At 39.3% G+C, this 21,626-nt stretch overlaps 2 protein-coding genes across 9 annotated transcripts in view; both read right to left on the minus strand.

Annotated features, from left to right (window-relative positions):
- acaca (acetyl-CoA carboxylase alpha) overlaps window positions 1-13,382 on the minus strand; it is a 33,418-nt gene extending 20,036 nt beyond the window's left edge. For 3 of the 8 annotated variants that reach the window (XM_084941799.1, XM_084941798.1, XM_084941796.1), the window contains exons 1-24: window positions 12,695-13,068; window positions 11,730-11,988; window positions 10,289-10,421; window positions 9,906-10,044; window positions 9,491-9,600; window positions 9,304-9,385; window positions 9,109-9,207; window positions 8,865-8,971; window positions 8,676-8,786; window positions 8,376-8,585; window positions 8,111-8,281; window positions 7,377-7,538; window positions 7,020-7,183; window positions 6,749-6,899; window positions 6,435-6,538; window positions 5,435-5,662; window positions 4,022-4,172; window positions 3,800-3,934; window positions 1,640-1,786; window positions 1,359-1,547; window positions 891-991; window positions 666-754; window positions 403-527; window positions 187-300 (exon numbers count right to left, since the gene is read on the minus strand). In XM_084941799.1, coding sequence (XP_084797925.1) covers window positions 187-300; window positions 403-527; window positions 666-754; window positions 891-991; window positions 1,359-1,547; window positions 1,640-1,786; window positions 3,800-3,934; window positions 4,022-4,172; window positions 5,435-5,662; window positions 6,435-6,538; window positions 6,749-6,899; window positions 7,020-7,183; window positions 7,377-7,538; window positions 8,111-8,281; window positions 8,376-8,585; window positions 8,676-8,786; window positions 8,865-8,971; window positions 9,109-9,207; window positions 9,304-9,385; window positions 9,491-9,600; window positions 9,906-10,044; window positions 10,289-10,421; window positions 11,730-11,988; window positions 12,695-12,776 — 3,363 coding nt within the window. In that variant the 5' untranslated portion in view covers window positions 12,777-13,068. Of the gene's footprint in view, window positions 1-186; window positions 301-402; window positions 528-665; window positions 755-890; window positions 992-1,358; window positions 1,548-1,639; window positions 1,787-3,799; window positions 3,935-4,021; window positions 4,173-5,434; window positions 5,663-6,434; window positions 6,539-6,748; window positions 6,900-7,019; window positions 7,184-7,376; window positions 7,539-8,110; window positions 8,282-8,375; window positions 8,586-8,675; window positions 8,787-8,864; window positions 8,972-9,108; window positions 9,208-9,303; window positions 9,386-9,490; window positions 9,601-9,905; window positions 10,045-10,288; window positions 10,422-11,729; window positions 11,989-12,694; window positions 13,071-13,178 lie in introns of those variants that run through there. The other 5 variants (XM_084941797.1, XM_084941795.1, XM_084941801.1 and 2 more) reach the window with 4 other exon arrangements.
- Window positions 13,383-16,601: 3,219 nt separating this feature from the next.
- LOC146378765 (T-box transcription factor TBX3-like) lies at window positions 16,602-21,344 on the minus strand. The gene is made up of 7 exons (XM_084941259.1): window positions 20,769-21,344; window positions 20,200-20,467; window positions 19,896-20,042; window positions 19,675-19,751; window positions 19,437-19,597; window positions 18,495-19,039; window positions 16,602-17,629 (listed from the first exon to the last, which is right to left on the minus strand). Exons 1-7 carry the CDS (start codon window positions 21,092-21,094, stop codon window positions 17,315-17,317), a joined length of 1,839 nt encoding a protein of 612 aa, XP_084797385.1. The 5' UTR covers window positions 21,095-21,344; the 3' UTR covers window positions 16,602-17,314.
- Between the last annotated feature and the right edge of the window lie 282 nt (window positions 21,345-21,626).

The raw sequence follows: 21,626 nt of genomic DNA on the forward strand, positions 1-21,626 counted from the left end.
CAAAAGTAGTACCACAAGCTTTTCAGCTAAACAAACAGGCTTTTAGATCTTTTTTTTTTTTTTTCAACTAACTTCTTTTAGGTCCCGAATAGTAATTCTTCATTGCTGTACAGTTTTGTTTTGTTTTTTTTAAATTTTGTTATTTCATTGTAGTATGTCAAACAAGATTAGGAGTTCAACTCTGACCTGCCGAGCACGCAGTGCCACCTTTGCATTGGTTGTCTTGCTGAGCTGGGTGAGTTCAGTCAAAATGGCCATCAATTCATCAGTTAGTGTTGGATCACGGCCACAGAGCTGGTCCTACATGGAGAAGAAGAGGAAGAAGAAGAATATGATAAAGACACGACTGCTGAAAATCACTTTTTCATAGAGATTTCTAAATCAGTAAGAATGGATACTTACAATCAGCATAGTAACAAGTAGGTTCTTCTTGGTGACTTGAGCATGGGAAAAGATATAATTGAGCACATTGGCCATGTCACCCTTGTTTTCCTCACGCAGTGCAAAGACACACTTATCATAGTGTCCTGTTGACAGATAGATAAGAGCGTTGGTAAAAACTGGACAGGAAACTTGAGGTTTAAGAGCACCATCAAGTGGTGAGAATATGCTAATGCAATTTTTCTGCTATCCAAGCAAGAAAGTGTCAAGTCACTGTTTCTCACCATTCTGAAACTGGATCTCTACTTTTAGATATTGTCTAAGCAAGTCCATCACGACAGCCTTCATGTGACCTCTGATGCCGCTGCGGTACCTGTTAGACACAAAAACATTCTGGTCTTACAAGAAAAATGTATGCTGTTGTGCAGATAAAGCACACAGACAAAACATTTACTTTAAACCCTAGGATTAAAACTTGATGATATTAAGATAAAGAGTATGTTGCTCACTTCTGCACCAGCTGAACAATGCTTTGTGTGTTCATAAAGAAGACTTCTCTCTCTGATTTCTTGTTAAGAGTAGCTGCATGGCTGTCCAGTATGTTTGCAATCTGGAAACAAAGGAAGAAACAATAAGCATTTAATCCCACCAGCAGTGGAGACTGATAAGCATTTAATCCCTTTGGCACTGACAACGCGTTCCTTAACAAGTGTGTGTTACAGGCTATGTAAAGAAATTTAAAAGCTACATGAAATTCTGGACCACAAATCTATTTGTCACTCACACACACCCGCACCTAGATATGGTACTTTCATTCTGCATGAAGCCACTGGGCTCATTGTTTTCAAAATACATTTTTAAAAAATGGTCACATGAAAGTGGGCTGTAACTGTATAAGAAGGAGCTCAGGTCTGAAAAGCTGATAAGGTATGTGTAGTAAGAAATATGTGGTTCATGTGCAAGTGTTTGTGATGCACCTGCTGGCTGGGGAACTGGCAAAGCACAGAAGTTATGTTGCTGGCATACTGAGCCATCTCCTTCTTGATGGCCTTCTCCACAGCAGGGGGGATGCGACCTGAAACACTCGTCATGATGTCTTGAAGCTCCAACAGTGGTAAAGAAGGATCGCGCATGGTTTTCATTAACCTTTCCACCCATTCTTTCAACTGGGAGAGACACAAGAAGTGTGTTTGTCAGAAACTGTTCAAGACTAAGCAAAGTAATGCTGGTGTGCACACTGGTGTACATGAATTCTTACCTTAGCACTGAAGAAAGGCTCAGGTAGACAATAGCCATTCATCATGTGGACAAGATGACCCAGTGTGTTATGGAAAACTCTGTGCAGCTTCTCTCCTCTCAAAGCTACTGCCTGGATAGAAGGCAGGGTCCCTGTGTAGAGCTCAGCCTGTGAGACAATACAAATACCGATTACTAATATGTCACTGGATTTTTAAAATACATCAGAGTGTCAATGGTGTGTTCTAGTAGGAGGTAGAGGTTATAGTGTGAAATAAGCAATTCTTAATCCACTGCTTAGTTTATTCTCTGCTTACTTGTTGTGTTAAGTTTTATTTTTTTTTTAAATTTATTCGATTTAGGTAATTTTACAATTTCTTGGGAACTCTACTGCTGTTTTGCTCTTTGCTTCACCATATGGGTGCAATATAGACTCATGATGATGGTGAGCTCAACCTCATTTTGGTTCATTTGGTTCCTCATAGGGCTGGGTATCGTCACTGATTTATAGAATCGATTCGATTCTGATCCACAAGGTCCTGAATCGATTCGATTCGAATCTGGGAAATTTTTCCTCAGACAGTCAGAAATATTATAATTCAGATCAGTACATTTACATATTTTTGTATCTATAAAAAGGAAGCTGACACTCGCAAGACTTTATCAAAGGTGTGAGCATCACAGCAGATGCCTTTGTGTCAAAGTAGCTGAAGATAAACACAGAAAAACATGAAGGTGATTTTCCTGGCCTGGGATTTTATAAAAATATTCTGCAGTACATCAAAAACGAAAGAAAATCATTAATCAACATATGAACATTACCTCTGAAGTTACAGAAGTTTTATTAGAGACACGGCCAAGCGTTTTGCATTTTGTATAATTTTAAAAAGCTTAAATTTGTTCAGAAGCCTGTTGAACGGCAGAAATTAGGTTTTCTTTTCGGAAGTAAGTAAAAGGAAAAAAAAAAAAACATCGGCCGACAGCGCTGTAAACAACGGTAGACTTGTGCGTAATAAGCAAGCATAGATTTCGGGGATAGACGGGAAACTGTTCTTGAAGTACACTGAGAAAGAGAGAGAGAGAGAGAGAGAGAGCTGTGCATGAAGTGTGATTTTATTGTGGTGGAAGCAAAACAGCAAAAGTCAGAGGAAATTCATGACGATGTTTTTGTGAAGCGTAGTTTGGATCTTCTTTTGCTGCTGGTTCAGTCAATATTGTTTGGAGAGAGATAAAACTAACAGCTTAAGAATCGAGCGCAAAAAGGGCGTAAACACAAAGCGCGGACCCGCCGAAACATCAGAATCAGCGAGCTGTTGGCTTTCAGCCCCGACCGTGTCCGTGCCGTCGGGTGAGAAAGGCGACATCTCACTGATTCTGATCCGCGGGTCCGCGCTTTGTGTTTACGTCTTTGTGCAGAAGCCATGTACCTGCTCTCATTTACTGTTTTAAATGTTTGGTGGTTGTCAAAATTTTGTGACGTTTCACCTGAGATTCTGGAATTTTGGGCAAAATACATTTATATAAAAAAAAATAGATTCAGGGTTTTAATGAATCGATATCACGTTATGCAAGCCAGATTCGATTTTAATCGATGAATCGATTATTAAAACCCACCCCTAGTTCCTCATTGGTTTGCTATGGCAGATAATGATATGTAATTATAATACAATGGTAGAGCAGAGAAATGCTTATAGGCTGGATATTTGTGTGTGTGTGTGTGTGTGCGTGTGTGTGCGTGTGTGTGCGTGTGTGTGCTCTCTCATGTCTGGGGGTTGTTCAGGTACGGCTTGTAGAAAGCAAGCATGTGTGTCAGTGACGTATCTATTCGTCTTAGTTTGAGACGCTTGTGCTGGAGTTTAACATTCGTTAGATTTAATTGTCTGTCTGTCTCTTCTTGCACATTGGTTCCCCTCATATAGCTGAACATTCAACTCCATAAAGCGATTAATCATTAAACGCAACACATGCATATTCAAACTAATACTCAGTGTTACCAAGACACCTGCTAAGATACTTTTCATGGCCAAATGACATCAAAGTTAAAACCGATGCTCTAATTTAACCTGATGTAAACAAAAGTATTACATTAACCGTCATTTTGCATTATACAAAATCCTACTTGCTGCACAGCAAATACTGTATCTGTGACAACAATAAAGTGGAATGATGAGACATAATGTACCTGCTGCACTCTGCTTGGGTCATCCAGTTGCAACTTGGCAATGACACAGCCAGGCTCCAATGCTGCTCCAGCCCTCTTCACATAGTGAATACAACCAGACTCTGCTGCAGTGAGGGTCATGACCATCTTCATCACCTGTTTATTTGCAAATAACCATAATGTATATTTACAGATTCCATCTTTATAGTGGACTGCACACAACTAACCATTAAACTAATGTACCTCTATTTCAGCGTAGCACTGGCCAGCAAACACATGCCCGCCATCCTCAATAGTGTACTGAATGAGTTTTCCTGCTGAAGGAGACCGCAGCAGCGAGGGATCATTTTCCTTCTCAAAAACACACGTCTTGTTCCCAATTGTGATGCGATACCTGCCAACAAAAAAACAAAAACAAAAACAGTGTTAACAAACCAGAAATTAGAAGATTTCAGTGTCATGTTTTATCTGAAGATCTTAGCGGTCTCAAACTCGCGGCCCACGGGCCATTTGCGGCCCACGTCACCTCTGCTTGCGGCCCGCATATTGATGTGAAGAAATATTTTTTTTTAATTATTATACGAAAAATGATTTAATACGACGGCAGAGTGTTACAGGGATGGCCCTTTAAGACTGTATGAGCGTGAGGGAGGGAGAAAAAGGAAAGTCGAAAAGTACGAGGTGCTACCGAGCAGAAACGGGAGATGGAAGCATGTAAATATAAAAATAACTACTGCAGCCAAAAAGAGTGCCTGACGAGCCCAGTAAGCTATTAAGACTCGGCTTTACAATGTGTTCGTGTTTTCCTCCGAAACAATAATGTTCTGCTGGAGCAGCCTTTCAATGCCTCTTTCTGTCTCTCGCTAGCAAAGTTGACCCAGACAGTAAAGCTAGTTCCCGGCTACGAGCCCGACACGGAACCCAAAGTATTAGCCAGAGGTCTTCTTACCACGGTTCGGAGCCGCAGACCTGGCCGAGGTAACAAGAGAGTGCAAACATGTTGAGGGATTGGCTGTGTTAGTTCAGTGAGATTTATTTGGAAAGAAAACTATTTTCACTTGCAGTCGAAAACTAATGTGTATGCTTATGCCTGCATTTTTATTTTGTTAAATTCAAACAAAATTGTAGCAAAAGTGCTTCCACGTGTCTGGCCAGAAAGAGCTGTTTATTTGGTAGTTCAATGAAACTACTGTACTATACTGCTGAGTCTTCTGCTCGTCAAATACATTTCATTGCAATGTTGACCCTGTGCTAACTTGAATATGACAAATGAAACTGAAAGGCTTCAAATAGTTGAGAGTGAGAAAAAAAATTGCGTTCATGTTTGCAATTTTGTCTTGTTACACAATATTTGGAATTAAATAAAACAAACAAAACACTACATTTTAGGAAATATTAGTGGGTGTTTTCGTGTTTGTTTTTTTGTACTAGGACACTAAAGTGGCCCTCCAATGAGATGACGGTGCCAGAAGTGGCCTGCGGCTCATTTGAGTTTGGGACCCCTGTCTTAAATGAATAAAGATTTTTTTATTCATTTAAGATTAGAATAACAATAAGAATATTTGCAGGGGTTTTTTTTTTTTAAATTGCTGTCCTGTGGTAAACTTACGGTTACAATAGTAACAATTCTTTCATACAGTTAATGGTTTTGTTTACCTGTCCACCTCTTCTTTCATGTACGTAGTGTAGCTGCTTCCATCATATGAAAGCAAAAGACCTCCATCACTAAGCCGATGGACATCCACCTCAGCAGAAGAATTGTTCATGATGACCACATAGGAGTTGGGAGACTGACGAGTCACTGTCAGAACGTACTTAGTACCTTCATAGATCAGCTCCACATCCACAGTGTTGAGCAGCGTGTGTGGCGGTAGCACCTGCCCCCTGGTCAGAGAGTACAGTCTCATGTTATCTATTCAAAATGCTGTTTTTTTTTTAATGATTGTTTCTACTGCGGCTTACAACAGATTACAACTCATTTGTTTGTTTACATATTAAATAATGGGCAAAACTAATTTACCAGTAATGCTTCTAGACATAAGAAACAGTTCAAATTGTATCTCTGTTGTTAGCAGCCTATTTCAAAAACAAATCATCTGTTCCCATTTCTTTAGCCAAATCTATGAAAAATACCAACAGTATGCAGTGTGCCCTTAAAAAAATGAAGAAACTGGACAAATGGTGGGCCTAAAACAATTATATATATTTAACCTCAAATGATCCTCTACAGTTCTCTAAAGCCTCATCAGAAAGTGTCTCAGCATTGCGATGATCCCAAAGACACTGTCAAAGCAATAAAACCATACGTGGATAGAAAATGCACACAGGGGTACACCTTTAGTCATTGACTATCATCTCGACAGAGAATGGAACAAGTCTGGAGAACGATTCCTGAAGACTACTTCAAGAAATGAAAAGAAAGCTTGCCTCAGTGTGGGCAGGCTGTATTGAAGACTAAAGGTAGTGATACCAAATATTCACTTTCAAGCTCATTAGAATAATTTTTGCCTTATATACTGCATTCCTATGTATGTTTAAAAAAAAAACCCACTGCACACATTTCCCACATTCCTAGCAATATATATATAAAGGATTGAGGCTAGAGAATTTGTGCAGTACTGTATTTGACCATATATTATTTGCATTAGATTTTTACCTTTCCAGAGAGTGCAAAAAGTTGGAAACACTGTTCCTGAGATTAACATCTGCCACATGCAGTGCACCGCTCACAATTCCCAGCATGGTATCAGGACGCTCCGCCTGCATGTAAATTACACTTTACAACTTACACAAAAACAGTCATGCATTACATGCTGTGGATATCAGGAGGATAAACCAAAGAGACTATCATCCCAACATTTGGTTTTATTGTGGTTTCAGTGCAGACACTAACATATAGGTCAAACATTAAATAACCTGTCATTACAGTTAAGAACATCCATTGGCAACAGCTGCATAATCTCCACATACCTGCATCTTCTCTGAGATAAGTCTGTCCAGCCAGCCTGTGTCGATACTATTGTGCTGGAAGCTTTCTGTCTCCAGCAGCTTAATGAGGTATTCCACTGTTGTCCTGAAGTCACCCCTGATAGACAGCTCCTTAAGCGCAACCACCATGTTTCTAAAAGAAACCATAACCTCTGTTTAGACATTGTACAGAAATAATCCATATCGGTAAGTGTATATAATAAAATGCAGTAAAAATAATAAGAGCATGTTTCTTAATTCTGAGTATACTCACGAGATGGCTTCTTCACGATTCTCTCCCCATGAGAAGCAGTGCCCAAACTGGGAGTCGGCAAACTCATGCAGCCCTCCAGCCGCTGCAACGCTGAAGTAGCCCCACACATTCTTATTGCTGCGGAAATTCAGCTCTTGCACTGTTCCAGAGCTTGGCTTGAAACCCTGCAATCACACAGCATAAACACAGTGATGCAAAGTGGACATTCATACAGTAGTGATAATAGTACTTGTTGTTTAAAAAAAAAAAAAGAAGACTGAAAAGTAATATCAGTCACACAATAACGTCAGCAGATATGAATCGTTGGGTAACCTTTGGCTGGAAAACTTTTGCACAGCAGGAATGAGTGAATCTTACCTCATCTGGGTTCTCACTGGTGATACGAGCAGCAATGACATGGCCCCGTGGGGAAGGGGCAGTTGACAGAGCCTCAAAATCAATGGGAGAATCCCCCCAGGGCTGAACGCCATAAAGCATTCTAATGTCTTTGATCCGATGAAGAGGAATGCCCATAGCAATCTAACAAAGAAAGAAAAAAAAAAAGGGGAAAAAAAAAAGGGGAAAAAAAAAAAAAAAGAGTATTATTAACGTAACACATGGTGATCATAAACTAGCATGGAAAACTGATAACAGTCTGACTAAATAGCATATATTAGACCATGATTACTTTTTCCCCCATTTTTTAATAAAGAACCCACAAAAGATTTCTTTGTCGTGCCTATTTGAAGCTTATCAATCCATCTTTCAACCAACCAAGATAATGAGCACTGAATCAGATAGTGTGTCACTCCCAAGTAGCACCCAATCAGCTTGCCTACAATGCCCTCGCAGTCCTTCAGCTTCATTGCCACTGACCTATTTACACACAATCCTAAACACTGCAGAGCAGACCACGTGACCCATCACTGCTACTCCGTGATCTGCTTCAGTGTTTCTGCACATTGCGCATTTGCCGTTGGTTGCCATAGCAACCAGAGACCCCATCATAGCATCGACCGAGGTGAAGCATGCTTATTTTTAGAGTCTGTGACTGTCCTGTAGTGGACAATGTGTATGATGTAACTGTGAGCTACTGAATAAGTGAGACCAACCTGCAGCTGGGCAGCAGGCAAGTTGACATCAGCCACCATCTCAGTGCACGGGTGTTCCACCTGTAGACGAGGGTTGAGCTCCAGGAAATAGAAGCTGCCATCCTGGCTGTAGAGGTACTCAACTGTACCAGCACTTACATAACCCACCATCTTAGCCAGCTTCACTGCACACTGAGAGGCGAGAACAATTCAGGTTAATTCAAGCTTGAAATTTGTTGGTACCGATTTCCATTTATCAGTGCAAGTGATGCTAGAGGGGGAATACCTTTTCCATATCCTCAAACACATCAGAAGTCGCGATGGTAGCAGGAGCCTCTTCTATAATTTTCTGGTGTCGTCGCTGCACAGAACAGTCTCTGCCAAACAGGGAAATGGCATTGCCATACTGATCAGCCAAAATCTGAACCTCCAAGTGACGGGCATGCTTGGCTAGCTGCATGACAAAAATGGGCGATCCTGGGACTTCTGCCTGGACCTAGAAAAGATAAAATATATTCTTGAAATCGTAGAATACATAAAATACCACCGTACCAAAAAGCAGGAAAAGCTGTACATGTTCACTTACCTGTCTGAACAGGTTAGGGAAGTCATCAGCAGAGTTGACTTTACGGATCCCTTTTCCTCCACCACCTTCAGAGGCCTTCACCATTATAGGGTAGCCAATTTTCTCTGCAGCCTTGTGATAGAAAGAGATGTTAGAAAGAGTGCATGCAACACTCATTTTCCATTATACACTATTAGGTGAATTGCTTACTTTCATGCCATGCTCTACATCCTGGACGCAGCCGAGCTCATACAAGTCGTGAGGAACGTTGACGACCTTCTTCTTTTGGTTATTCTCTGGCCAGTCCACTGTCAGACCTGAAAAAGAAGATCCCAAAATGTACTCAGCATAGAAACTTGTCAGTGTCACTGTGCATTGTTAATATTTTATTTCATCTGAAATGTTAGGAACGTTGACCAGCTACAATATTCAGACACCAGAATCTATGACCTACCTGTTCCGCTCCAGGGCAGTGTTGGAATTCCAGCTGTCTGAGCCACGATGGAGGAAGCAATCTTATCTCCAAGCGCCCACATAGCCTGACTTGGTGGACCTAAGAAAAGAGAGAAGAATTTTAACACTTTACTCTTACGTTACTCTGGCAAATGAAGAACAGGTGATGGTCAACAAAGTGACCCTCACTCCTCACCCATGAAAGCAATGCCATGCTTTTGAAGGAGCTCTGGGAGTTTGGGGTTTTCTGAGGCATGCCCCCATCCAGCCCACACTGCCTATAATAAATAAAACAATACAACACCAGATGATAAATAAAAAAGAAAAAAAAAAGAAAGAAAGGTAATTACAGAAGAAACTATTGAAAAATATTCTGGTGATACCTGAACTGGTATGCGTTTAGCAATGTCTAGAATGAGCTCAACATTGGCATAGTTGTTGTTATTAGTCCCCCCAGGTACAGGCACATAATGATCTGCCATCTTGATGTACTCTGTAGGCACAAAAAAGATGACAAAACATGAACAATTATTCTCAGTCCTGTCAATAATACCAAAAAAGGCCAGTCATATTAGCTATAAGATAGTTAAAATGTAACTAAAATGTGTGAAATAAAATCACACATTTTAGAATCATCAGAATCAGAATCACATACTTTATTAATCCCTAGTGAAATCATGTCGAAATGTATGTAGAAATCATGAAGTCAACATACCTGTCTCAAAAGTCTCAAAATTTGCTGAAGCTGGTACCACATACAATGAGTCTACTGTTTGGGGAAACCAAACTTTAGCTCACCTGCATTGGCCTTCAGGTCTTCTGGGGTCACCATGACGACAAAACGGATTGCCCTTTCATTGCGAAACATTTCATAGGCCCAGCGGCGGATGGAGCGCATGCATTTCACTGCTGCAATGCCATTGTTTGCAATGAGCACCTGAAAAAGGAGATCAGTTACTATTGTTAACATAGTCTAATCACGATATAGCAGGAAAGTTATGAAATGCACATACAGTGAATCATTTGACTGACATAATATCACAATTTAAACTTGAATCTTTTCATGTTTTTCGTTATTATTGCAGAGTTTATAAATGAGATTGAAATTATTGTCCCTATATAACAAGTTGGGGTTTTTTAGAGTTTTTTTTTTTTTTTTTTTTTTAATCAGAATTTCTTACCTTTTCAATGACCCTGTTACCACCAAAGCGTGTGACAAATTCAGCAGGAGAAGCAACAGTGAAGTCCCTCTGGAGGTCAATACGCCTGCGATCTCGTCCTTGTTTCACCAGGTGCAGGCCTGACATGCTTGATCTGTTTTAATTAAAAAAAAACAAAAAAAAAAACAAAGAATATAAATATAATGTCCCTTTGGTTATACAGCTTCTGGATAAGTTGGTGAAATGGTCAGAATGTCTAACCATAAATAAAAATCTATGACAACAGTAGGAAAAAAAAAACCCCAAAAACAAAAAAACAACAACCTAGAATCAAAATAATGGAAGAAATTGTTAAAAAGAGTAGAATTTCTTGTTCAAACACATTTACATGTTGGGGCAAGTGCTTCCAACAGAAACTGCAGAGCCCTGTAAATCAAAGCTCCACCCAAAGAGGAAGAGTTGGGACAGTTGGGTACTATGGGTGGAGGAACGTGACAGGGTGTGGCAGAGCCTGGGCCCGTTTAGCTGGCTGGCTTCTATATGGCGGGACACTGGATGGTTGCATCACTGTAAAGATCTCGACGTGGAACAACTCTGTCCAGATGTGGAAGAGATTGTGTGTGTGGGGGGAGTGGGGGGACGGGGCGGCATAACCCCCGTTCATCCAGTATTTCCAGTTCTGACAACGGTAGTGTCTCCCAGTGTCTTTCGGTTTACCCTCATTGAAACTGATCACATCAAAACCAGCCACAAATAAAAGTAAACTTGCTAATTATGGCACAAAGAAAGTCAGCATGCAAGAAATGATAATAATTAATGTCCCAAGTGTTTTTGCAAGTAATTATACTTAGAGGTCATATACACATAAAAACACACGCGCACTGTTTTTTTAAGATTTCTTTTTAACTTCTATTTAAAACGAAAACTTTAAATAACAAAACACAGGAGATCAGGGAGCCCAGTAGGAAAAAAAACAACCCCCCCCCACCAAAAAAACAGGATTGGCAGAGAGGCTAAAAACTACTATCATGAATAGCTCCTTTCAAAAGTTGTTTGGGAATTCCTGTCTGTAAAAAAATCATTTGACCATTTTCCAAAAAAAAAAAAAAACATTCTGCAGTCAAGATGACTGCTCTCCAGGACAATCTCACACATTGAGGGCACAGAGGAACCTTTAGGTAGAGTGCAACTAGAAAAACCACATTTTTCACAAGTTGCTCAAAGGCTTATGAAGCCAAGGAAAACTACATAATCTGAGCAGAGCATGCTGCGTGTTATTTTAGACTACAGATGCTGGCTAGTTTCACAAAGACAGCACAGAAAGTTGCAGGATCCCTATCCCTATCACTCATTTGCTATATATAGCTATTAGAAGGACATTTACAAATGTTTGAATAAAATGTATATTTCTGTTGCATTACCATTTAGAAGCCAGACAGACAAAGAAGGTTTAGAGGCTAACCTTAAATTGTGCATGGGACCATCGATGTGGTCGGAGCCCATTTCATAGGTGCTGTCCGAACTCCCGGAAGATGGAGACAAGGAGCGAGTCTCCTTCTCGTCCAACTGCATGTCCACCTTTCCTTGGTTTTCATCCTCTGAGTTCTCCTCTGACACAGATCCCACAATGAAGCGAGAGTGCAATTCCGCAACAGCCAGAATCTTCTTGGCAGCACTGTCCTGTTGTGCCATGGTCGGGCGACAGGAGCAGGCTCCAAACACTGACAAGAAGCAGAGCAGTGGTTGCAACAGTTATAAAGGAGCCACAGAGTACAGTGTGACACAGATTGCTTTGGCTGGAACACAAGGCTGTTTGTCATTATTGCAAAAGTGGGTTACATGAACTTAAGTTTCTTGATAGTGCAATTGATATTGCATCATTTTTGTGCACACTCTGGAAAAAAATGCCACTTTATTATCTGCCAAAACAGTTGCTTAGAATAAAATATTAATAACAAAATATTAAACAATAACACCTGAATGTAATGAGTGCTATATTGTCACCAGCGATCATATAGACAGAACCAATGAAGCTTTATTTAGGCAGACAGCCATATAATCAAATTTGCTATTTGCCAGAGTTGCACTGTAATCATCAGTTGTCCTGTGTACACTTTGCATCTGCTATTTAAAAGAGTGGACAAAAGCAAAACAATTAAGACAACTGCTTGATTAAAATTCCTGTTTTTCCTCAAAACCCTAGCATCTGCTACAGTAATACTGACATTCCCTTTCTTCTCCCCCTTGTTAATTTACCATGAAGGCTCGAAAAAACGTTAATTAACAGCCACGTGCGGAAACGATAAGACGTTACTTAACTGCTATGTTGCTGTCGCCCTACCTGTCCAGTTGCTACAACTGTTAAAAAAAAAACCCACCTGTCAGAGCAAATGGAAAGAGTAGACTCTCGGGTAAGGCACACCTTACCTCTCGGCAGGCGCTTGCGGGACCAGAAAAACAAGCCGAGCACCGCAAACAGACACGCTGTAAAAGTGAGCCAGGAGAACATCACGAAATGATAGCTGTGTTTAGCTTGTTAATAGACCCATATTTCTGTTTTCCGCAATGAACGTTATTTAATGACATAACTTTAGCTCTGGAACCGCCTTCTAGAAAAAGAAAAATAGGGGGGAACAAGAACTAAGGCTGAGTCGACTAGTTAAGGTTACCTGTTCGGTGAAGGCTAGCTTCTTTACCCAACAACCCCAGATAAGCTGAGGCGCAGGTGCTAATAACGCTAGCTTACCGGCAGGCGCTAATACAATTATAATTCCACAGTAACGGCACTAATACAATAGCACGGACTGTACTGTACTGGCTACCGGTGTACTGTACTGCAGTGTGGGTGAAAACCTGGGTGCAGACGCGAAGTAATAAGAGATAAACACTTGCAGGTATGCTAGCGACTCACCGGTGGAGATAAACCGACACGTAATCCTGAAAAAAAGTTGAATTAAAAAGATCGATAAATTAATTGTATCTGCCAGACATCTCTCTTTCGAGTGATGATGAAAACATCACATCATGATGAGGTCACACATCACCATCAGATGCTTAAACAGCAGAGAGTGGGGTGATGTGATGATGCGCAGGCAGGTTATTCCTGGGCATTGACCTCTGACAGCAGCTTCCGCTATAGAACTAGTTTAGATAGTAAAGACATCACACCCAAGCCGGTATATTAACGACTTCAGCATTAGGTGTTCAGGCTGTCTATCTATTCTTCCGCTTATAAGGGAATGACGTAAAAAACAGAAAAGATATTGTATGTTAGACGTTATGTACAACTTGTAATTAACTGTAAATTTAAAAAAAGAAAGAAAACGGTGGAGTCAAGATAACCACAGTTGCTTCACCAGCTGAAATCAAACGAAACGCTAGTGTTTTTGTAACAACCATCCAAGGTGCTCGATAATATATCTGCTGAATTCTTATGATTAAAAATATATATGAACATTCCAAAAGCAGAAAGAAAAAAAAGAAAAGAAATAATGTCTTTTTGCTTTTGTTTTTTCTTCTATCCAGTCAATATAATAAGGTCTTAGTAATCAAATATCAGTAAACGACACGTTAGCGCTGAATCCTTTCTGTCTAGTTCAGCTAGATCTATGCTGATTTCGCTCGCAAAGCTCCAATCAAATTGCAGTTAATCTGTGTGGGCGTGTGTGGGCAGTAGAGGGCCGGGAAACACCCGGAAGAGGTGGTGCTTGAGCATGTGCTGTCAATGTACACAGCTACATATATGTAGCAGAACTGAACTTTCGTTGTTGAGTAGACTGCGTGCAGCTGAAGCATGCTGTGAGCCCGCTAAGATGAGACTACATTTAACAAGTCTGTTGTACACTTCTTTCACGACGGGTAGTTTGAGGACTACATATGCAAACTGGGAATGTCAAAAATTAAGAAAAAAAATGCGTCCAGTGTGCAGTATATTAAAGATGTTTATTCATCACTTCAGTGCAGGCAAGCGGAGTGTATAGACTGCAGACGATGTAGTCAACGGAAGACTTATTTCATATCCCGTTTGGCTCACGTTAGCTGTGTCGTTTGAAAGCTGAGAAACTGGCCTGTCTGCATTCAAACTGGTTCCGGCGAAATCCCACTTCTAATCACAAACGAGAGGCAATTAGGATTGATCATATTTAAATAAAGAGACTTGAATTCAAATATTCTCTCTGTGAAACTGTTTTACAAAGACATTTATTCAAAGTTATGCTCATACTTAATGTGACGAATTAAACATTGATTTTTTTTTTTCCGTACTCGTGTGCGTGTAGGACAGGTGGATAGCCACGTAAAAACGCTTAAAACTTTGTGTATTCATATGTAGACAGTAACAGCTTGCTGAGGTTTCTGATGATATGAAAGTGAAAATGCAGGTCGTCAGGTTAAGAGTCCTAAAACTAAGCCCTAAAAGACTGAAAGAGAATGAAATCAAATTAGAATATACCAGTGTTGAATTAAATACCAGCTCATTCAAAACGTGATTTGGTTCATTAAATGTACATCTTTTAGTTAGAGTCTACACCACTTTAACCCAGTTGTTAAAATAAAACAGGATACCTGTGATAAACTATGACAGTTAACCTTAGTGAAATACCCTCGATTACCAGTTTACATCAAAGGTGTAAATATATTACTATTGCACCTTAGATCCACTAGGTGGCTTCAGAGGCCTTAATGTGCAGCCACCATTCACCACTCAAAGTGGTTCTGAATTTATGGGATTTCAGCAGAAGCAACGTTTGCCTTTCTATTTCTTGACTTTAACATAAAGATACATGCCAAAAGCTTAATTTACATTAACAAAAGCTTTTAAATTGTTTCCATGTTAAGTGAATGACTGCATCAAGGCGATCTCATCTATTTAAGCCATCTGTGTTAACATTTTTATCTTAGCTCATAGTGATGATAAGGATTGATTTAAAAATCCAATCATAGAGCCTGCATTGCCTTCTCTTGACACAGTGATGTTGAAAAACTGAAGTATTTGTAAGTTAACAGTCTTTTAGCTAATATTCTCCACACTGTGAAGTTTGAAATAGATGCTTCCCTCCCAGTGTTCAGAGTAGGTTAGCACATGCCTCCAGAAACTTGATATTTCAGTGCACTGTTGGTCTATTTTAACATAACCAAAATTATTCTTTTAAGTATTAGTAGAATTAATTAGTGTAATACTAAACATGCAAGTGACAGGACTAAATATTGACACTATCGCAATCACAAACGAGATTTAGGATTTTTTTAAAAAACTTTCTTTTTTCTTTCTATGCTTTAATAACTTAGGTTTGCAGAAGAAAAAGAAGCTCTAAACATTCACTAACACACAAATGTATTAAGAAGACTTAAGTATTCCTTTTTTAAGTCTCAAGACAACTAGTGACAACATTTATTTTGCCATTTGTCAGTGTGCCCCAGCAAACCTCAGAGTAAAAACAGTGTGAATCATCTTGTTTGAATACACAGTCAGCTATCTACATTTGTTTGTATACATGCAAATAGGTGTGTCCTACACTGATATGACCTTTTTTACACTCTCCCAGTATGATTTAGTGTCTTCAAATTTGTCCCTGTCATTAAACGCCAACTTTACTGTCACCAAGTGACAGTGGTTCAACTTTATGTGAACCACTGTCACTTTACAAATAGTGTCACTGTCCAGCTAATTTTTTTTCACATGGTTGAGCTAACATATGCCATAGACCTTTATCCTTTATCCATTATAAATTTGCAAATGCTTTATGACTATTGTAATGCTGTGTGCGGACAGATGTAAAATATGCAGGCAGTAAAATGAGGGCACTGCAGCTAACGGTCCAATTTAAAATCTGTCTCTTGTCTTGCCAGTGTTTGTTCCTGGAAGGGTGTGGGTGTTGGATGAGGGGAGCAAAAGTGCCAAGATGTGTTGCCACAAGAATTTGTTTAGAATTAAGATCACAAGTTCAAGAGCTCCCCTTTTCTTCTAATGCATTTGACTGTGACTTAAAATAGAAGATGACAAAAATGTTCTATATGGTCTAAAGGGCAACCAAGGCCACAGTTGCCTAGAAATCAGTACAAAGAAGGATGGGTCATAAGGAGCAGCCGCATAGGCTGACCTTTTCTGAAATAGAAAACAGAAGTACAGAAATAAAATGTAAAGCTTTTTTAAAAAATAAAGTAACTACATAAATAAAACTGATCACCATTAGAGAAAAAAATAAGGGAAAAATCCCTTCTTAAATCAATATTAAATATCCTGGCATTTAAGAACAATGATAGACAGCACCACATCCAAAAGTTTTTTTTTTTTTTTGTTTGTTTGTTGTTGGTTTATTTTTACGAAATGTAGGGTTGCAATGCACAACAACTCACCAAAAGATGACCCCGCCCAAAAACAAACAAAATAAGCAAATTAACGTTAAATAATTCAGTCAAATATTACAGATTAGAACAACATTTTTATGTAAATTGTGAAAACACACACACAACACACAATATACTTGCATAATTCCATACACAACATCACATCTCCTGGAGATTTCTTAAGTGCTGGTTTAAAAGAAGATAAACAAAAAGTCCTGAGTTTTTTCAAGCTCACTGCACATTTTTGGTATATCAGAATGTGAAAGTGTGAAACAAATATAAAACATTCTGAAAAAAGGCTTCATTTAGTCACTTTCTTGTGAAAGAAATGCAAGAGAAAAACTATTTACACATTTACATAGAATAAAGCAGTAAAAATGTGTTTTTATTTATGTTTAAAGCACATTACATCATATCATCCTCTAAAGAATTCCACCCCGGGCACCGACTTTTGCATAGCACATGTTCTGGGAATTCCATTGAGTAGCTTTTAGTAGAATCTAGTACAATATTTATTTTAATTATTAAATTAAACATGCATATCCAAAGCTAGTATAATATACTGACTGTCATTGGACCACCAAGTCCGTCTTTATTAAATTTATGATAATATGATCAATTTAAAGAGAAGCAAAAATATAGACTTTCTGCCAAAACATTTTAAATGATTGTCATATGTGACTTCACTTGTAGAATAGTCTATTATGGAGGATTTGGTTTATTAGGTCTTATGACTAGATAGCTGTTATTGTCAAACACCAGAGTTGACTCTCGCTCAGATTGTAAATATGATCTACCAGGCAGTCTGGATGTTAGCAGATTTTGGCTTGAGGTGATCGATGTGGGAATCTGATAAGGGCTGAATCGCACCCATGGTCGAGAGTTGCTGTAACGTTGGTTTCTGGAGTGCGACGAGGTTGCAGTGCAGAATGAAAGGGCTGGTGTGACTGAACCTGGCGCTGCCATGTAGCGGTATGGGTATGAGAAAAGTCCTCCATAGGGTGATGGTGAAATCCCCTGCAATAAAAAGTAGAGTTGTTAAGATTTGTAGTACAGATCTTGTCATCTTCCTTTATATAAACAGCTCTGTAAAATTAAACATTATTAACCAGCAACTGAATACATCAGATTTGTTTTGTCTTTAACTCATATTATGGAGGAAATCCAAGGTATTAGGAAAGGAAGTCAATAAGGGTAATCAATCCAGTCCCATTAAACAACAAGAGGATTGACACCTATGCTTTACTTTACACTGAAAATGACCTGCACACTATAAAGATCTCTAAGCCATTCATAAAGAATTCACAAAGGCTTATAATGAAGTACCACTACTCAAGTAATACATTCCAACTATTGTTTTACTTAATTCAGTAGTTGTTTAATGAAAAACTAGACATTCATTGTTTTTCATATTGTATATATTCATTTAATATTTTTATATTTTGTTTCAACACATAATACAACAAGTAGTGATCAAAGGTTTTTCTGTTTTTTAGTGGAACATCGGTTTACAAAGAACCTTTGGTTCCTGAGCTTTTTTTTTTTTTTTTTAAATTATAACATGAAGGCTTGTAGGATTGCACAAACAGTAGGACAAAACATAAAGTAAGATCTAAAAGTATGTTCTCCAAATTACAAACAGAGCTTGCTATGAAACATATTGGCATGAAACATATAACTTATTTCAGCTTTACTCGCTGAGAGTTTCTTTAACTGTAAAAATTCTGCAGCTGCCCAGTGTGAAGTCCTTTGTTAGTGCTCAAAGACTTTAAAGATGCTACTGAAGTTAAGTAACTGTTACTGCTGTATACAGCACTTACAATTAAATGAATGGATGAAAATATATTCATTAACTTAATATAGTGAACCTGGGGAAGCGTACCTGAGATGCTAGCATTTGCTGTGACAGTTGACGTTTGAACGGAGCTGAAGAGGTGATGCTTTCAGAAAACAGGCTTCCATTTCTTAATCCATTTATACCAGATGAAGTGGGAAACATATTCTCCATACCCATATTGGAAAAAACCTCTGGCTTCATTGATAGCTGTCCAGATTGAAATGACAAAGGTGTCCCAAGCCTATTAGAGAATTGGCTGTGTGCACTTGAGAAATCCAAAGTGGGTTGCTGACCAGCACTAAAGGATGATGCGCTCCATGACTGTAACATCATAGGCACGACCCCATCTTTGATTTCACTCATTTGCTCTTCTAAACCCATACCTATAGAATGTCTATCACGTGAAGCGCTGCTTGATGTTCTTGCTTTTGTTGCATCCTGTTTGTTCTTTCTGAGATCACACTTGCTCCCCAGTATCTCTTCACTTCTCAGACTTAAACCCAATGTGTGTTCTCTCCTGGAGCAGCTGCCTTCAGCGTTGCAGTCATCTAGTGGATCAACGTCTGAATCACTGAAAACGTTGGTCTCGTCTGTGAGGAAAAAAACGAACACTTCAAACATTTTGAACCATGAAGAAAACACTGTCAGACACTATGTCATGGAATACTTTGCAGTCAAATTGAATGAGCCATCATATTATTAACCCATGTGCTTTTGAAACACAGTTTAAAATGCTTTGTTAATTTTGCATCAAATAAATATTTTTTTTTAAAGTAAAAACAAAAGCAGATCCCCAAACTACAAACAGCAATTATTGGCTTGAGAATATGTCATTAAAAGGAAAACACGTACTAAAAACAAAAGAAAAATTTATGCAAGCTGTTTCAGTGTAGTGACTATGCAGTAGATCTTAAGTTAGATTATCACTTCATGAACACAGGTCAACAGTGGCTGCCTAATAACATAATGAACTCTAAATGAACCCACCTTGACAAGTTGATGTGGACATCAGAGGGCTGCTTGTTAGTTGTGGGGAATAAAAAGGCTCACTGGTACTGGGCTGCTCATAGGAATCATCAGAATCAGCAAAGTCCTGGTCTGCTTTGCTTTGGTTTCCATTCAGTGAAGAAATGTTTAACTGTTTATTTCTGGGGATCACAAATCGAGATTGCATGAGACCATGCACATATGTCCTAAAGATGTATTCTGTTTTCAAAATGTATACCTCTTTTCACGTCTCCCATTTCCTGTATCTCTGAATCCTTTGGCAAAGGGATTGTTGTCAATTTTTAGTTGTGTAATCTTGATGGAAAAGAAGGAAAGGTCTGCAGATTAATCAATCCAAAGTTCATTGTGCAGTGACAAACAGGCACAACAGTAGTACACACTGTATAATCCATGTGGATATTTGTCATTTGTGTATGAGGGGCTAAAGGATGATGTTACCTTTTCATTTTGATAAGCAGTGACAGCGATGAACTCTGTCTCTGGGAAAACATAAGTCCGGAAGGTGCTATAAGGAAGCTTCATTATGTCATTCGCCTTCACAATATGAAATCTGGGTTGGTACTTGTGCATGGAATTCAAAATTGTCTGCAAATTAGAAAAATAGAGTTGGAATTACTGGTATTTGGGTAATTAATTACTACAACTACAACCATAATAAAAGCTTTAAAGTAGTGCACCCAGTCACCCAGCATAACCATGCGTAATGAGGAACAAAAGCAACTTTTCAGTGAGTGTTACTTACAAACCCATGTTTATCGGACATGTTATTGGTGAGTTTGAGTTTATGAAAGGCAACAGGCTTGCTCATCCATTGTTCTCCTTTAGACGGACTGTCCGGGTGGATGTACATGCGCTTTGGCATCTCTGGGTCAGCTTTTCCAGCCACCATCCAGCGGGAGTTGTGAAACTTGTAGCGACAGTCGTCGACAGCGACAATGTCCATCAGCAAGATGTACTTGGCTGTTTCATTCAGCCCTTCTACTTGCACTTTGAAAGGGGGAAACATCCTCCTGATAGTTAATGAAGAAAAAAAGAAATTGTTGTATATGTAATAATTAACACTGTTATTTTTGTTTTTTCGTCTCTTTTTTCTCATAGAGCTTCTAGTTGTCTATGGAGGTCCCCCCTTGTGACATTTTTTAAACTTCCGATCATCAGCAAAACTAGATTATTCGCTGTTTTTCCCCGTTAAAGCGTGAACATAGCATTTATGCGCGCTTTTACAGGCTATTTGCAATAAAGCTACATTTGAAACGACAAAGACACTACACAAAATTCTCAGTAGACTACTTAAATGCGCATTGCACTTGCCTTCCTGATTTTGTGATAACCATTTCAGTTCCTATTTTGTGAAATTCACTCCACAAGTTCTTTGATTCCAGCGTAACTTTCGGGTCCTCGTCCAACCATTCTTCTGGCTCAAGTCTCTTCAAGGAACGTTGCTGAACGGCCTCATTTTGGCACCCCAGACCTGCGTGCAGCCCCGCGTCAGGGGGTGCCTGCTCTGACAGAGACTTGGAGAAGGACGCGACGTCCGGAAAAGTCGGCGCGGCGGGAAAAGAAGGCTGTGCGCTGGTAAGGAAGGCTGACAAGGACAAGGCACCGGGTCCGCGAATTTGGAAAGGATAATAAGCCATGGGAACAACGGCGCCAACTGCATTTCTCAGCACAGCATCCGATCAGAAAAGTCCCAGCCAGCCCGTGCAGGTTGCAGGCGCATGGCGTACATCCAAACAGCAACTCCGATTTTAAAAGTTTATGAATTGTGTGGCATGATTGGTCTTACGAGGGAATGCAAAATTCCCCACTCTTAAAATACTGAGACAGAGGTAAGAATCCGCTTGTAAATCGCAAACGGGGAGAGAGCAGCTGTGCACGCTGTGACTGCACAAGCTTGTTGAAAACAACTGGTACCGAGGATGAGAACAGAGGGAGGGAAAGAGACTGTGTTTGCGCTGTCACACGTCTGTTTTCCCTTGCACAAGGTACACTAACGAGCCAAATATTTTCGACAGGGCTTCGTTACACGTAGCTTACCAGTTACCAAACCAAACAATGATAATAACAATAACAATAATAATAATGTAAAAATGTTCAAATATTCTATGATATGTCAAAAAAAAAGAAAAGAAAATTACAAATCAGCGCGTGTTACTGATAACAGAAATC

Source organism: Perissodus microlepis, chromosome 10 (assembly GCF_051167445.1).
Source record: "Perissodus microlepis isolate ML-2025 ecotype Zambia chromosome 10, ASM5116744v1, whole genome shotgun sequence".
Classification (NCBI taxonomy): domain Eukaryota; kingdom Metazoa; phylum Chordata; class Actinopteri; order Cichliformes; family Cichlidae; genus Perissodus; species Perissodus microlepis.

What these genes read in the sequence shown, in the direction of transcription:
- LOC146378765 (XM_084941259.1), bottom strand. Translation starts at nt 21,094, where the DNA reads ATGGCTTATTATCCTTTCCAAATTCGCGGACCCGGTGCCTTGTCCTTG. An exon ending in AATGGGAGACGTGAAAAGAG is followed by an intron (nt 19,598 to 19,674) that starts GTATACATTTTG and finishes TGTGATCCCCAG; the next exon opens with AAATAAACAGTTAAACATTT. An exon ending in AGCAAATGCTAGCATCTCAG is followed by an intron (nt 17,630 to 18,494) that starts GTACGCTTCCCC and finishes TTTTTATTGCAG; the next exon opens with GGGATTTCACCATCACCCTA.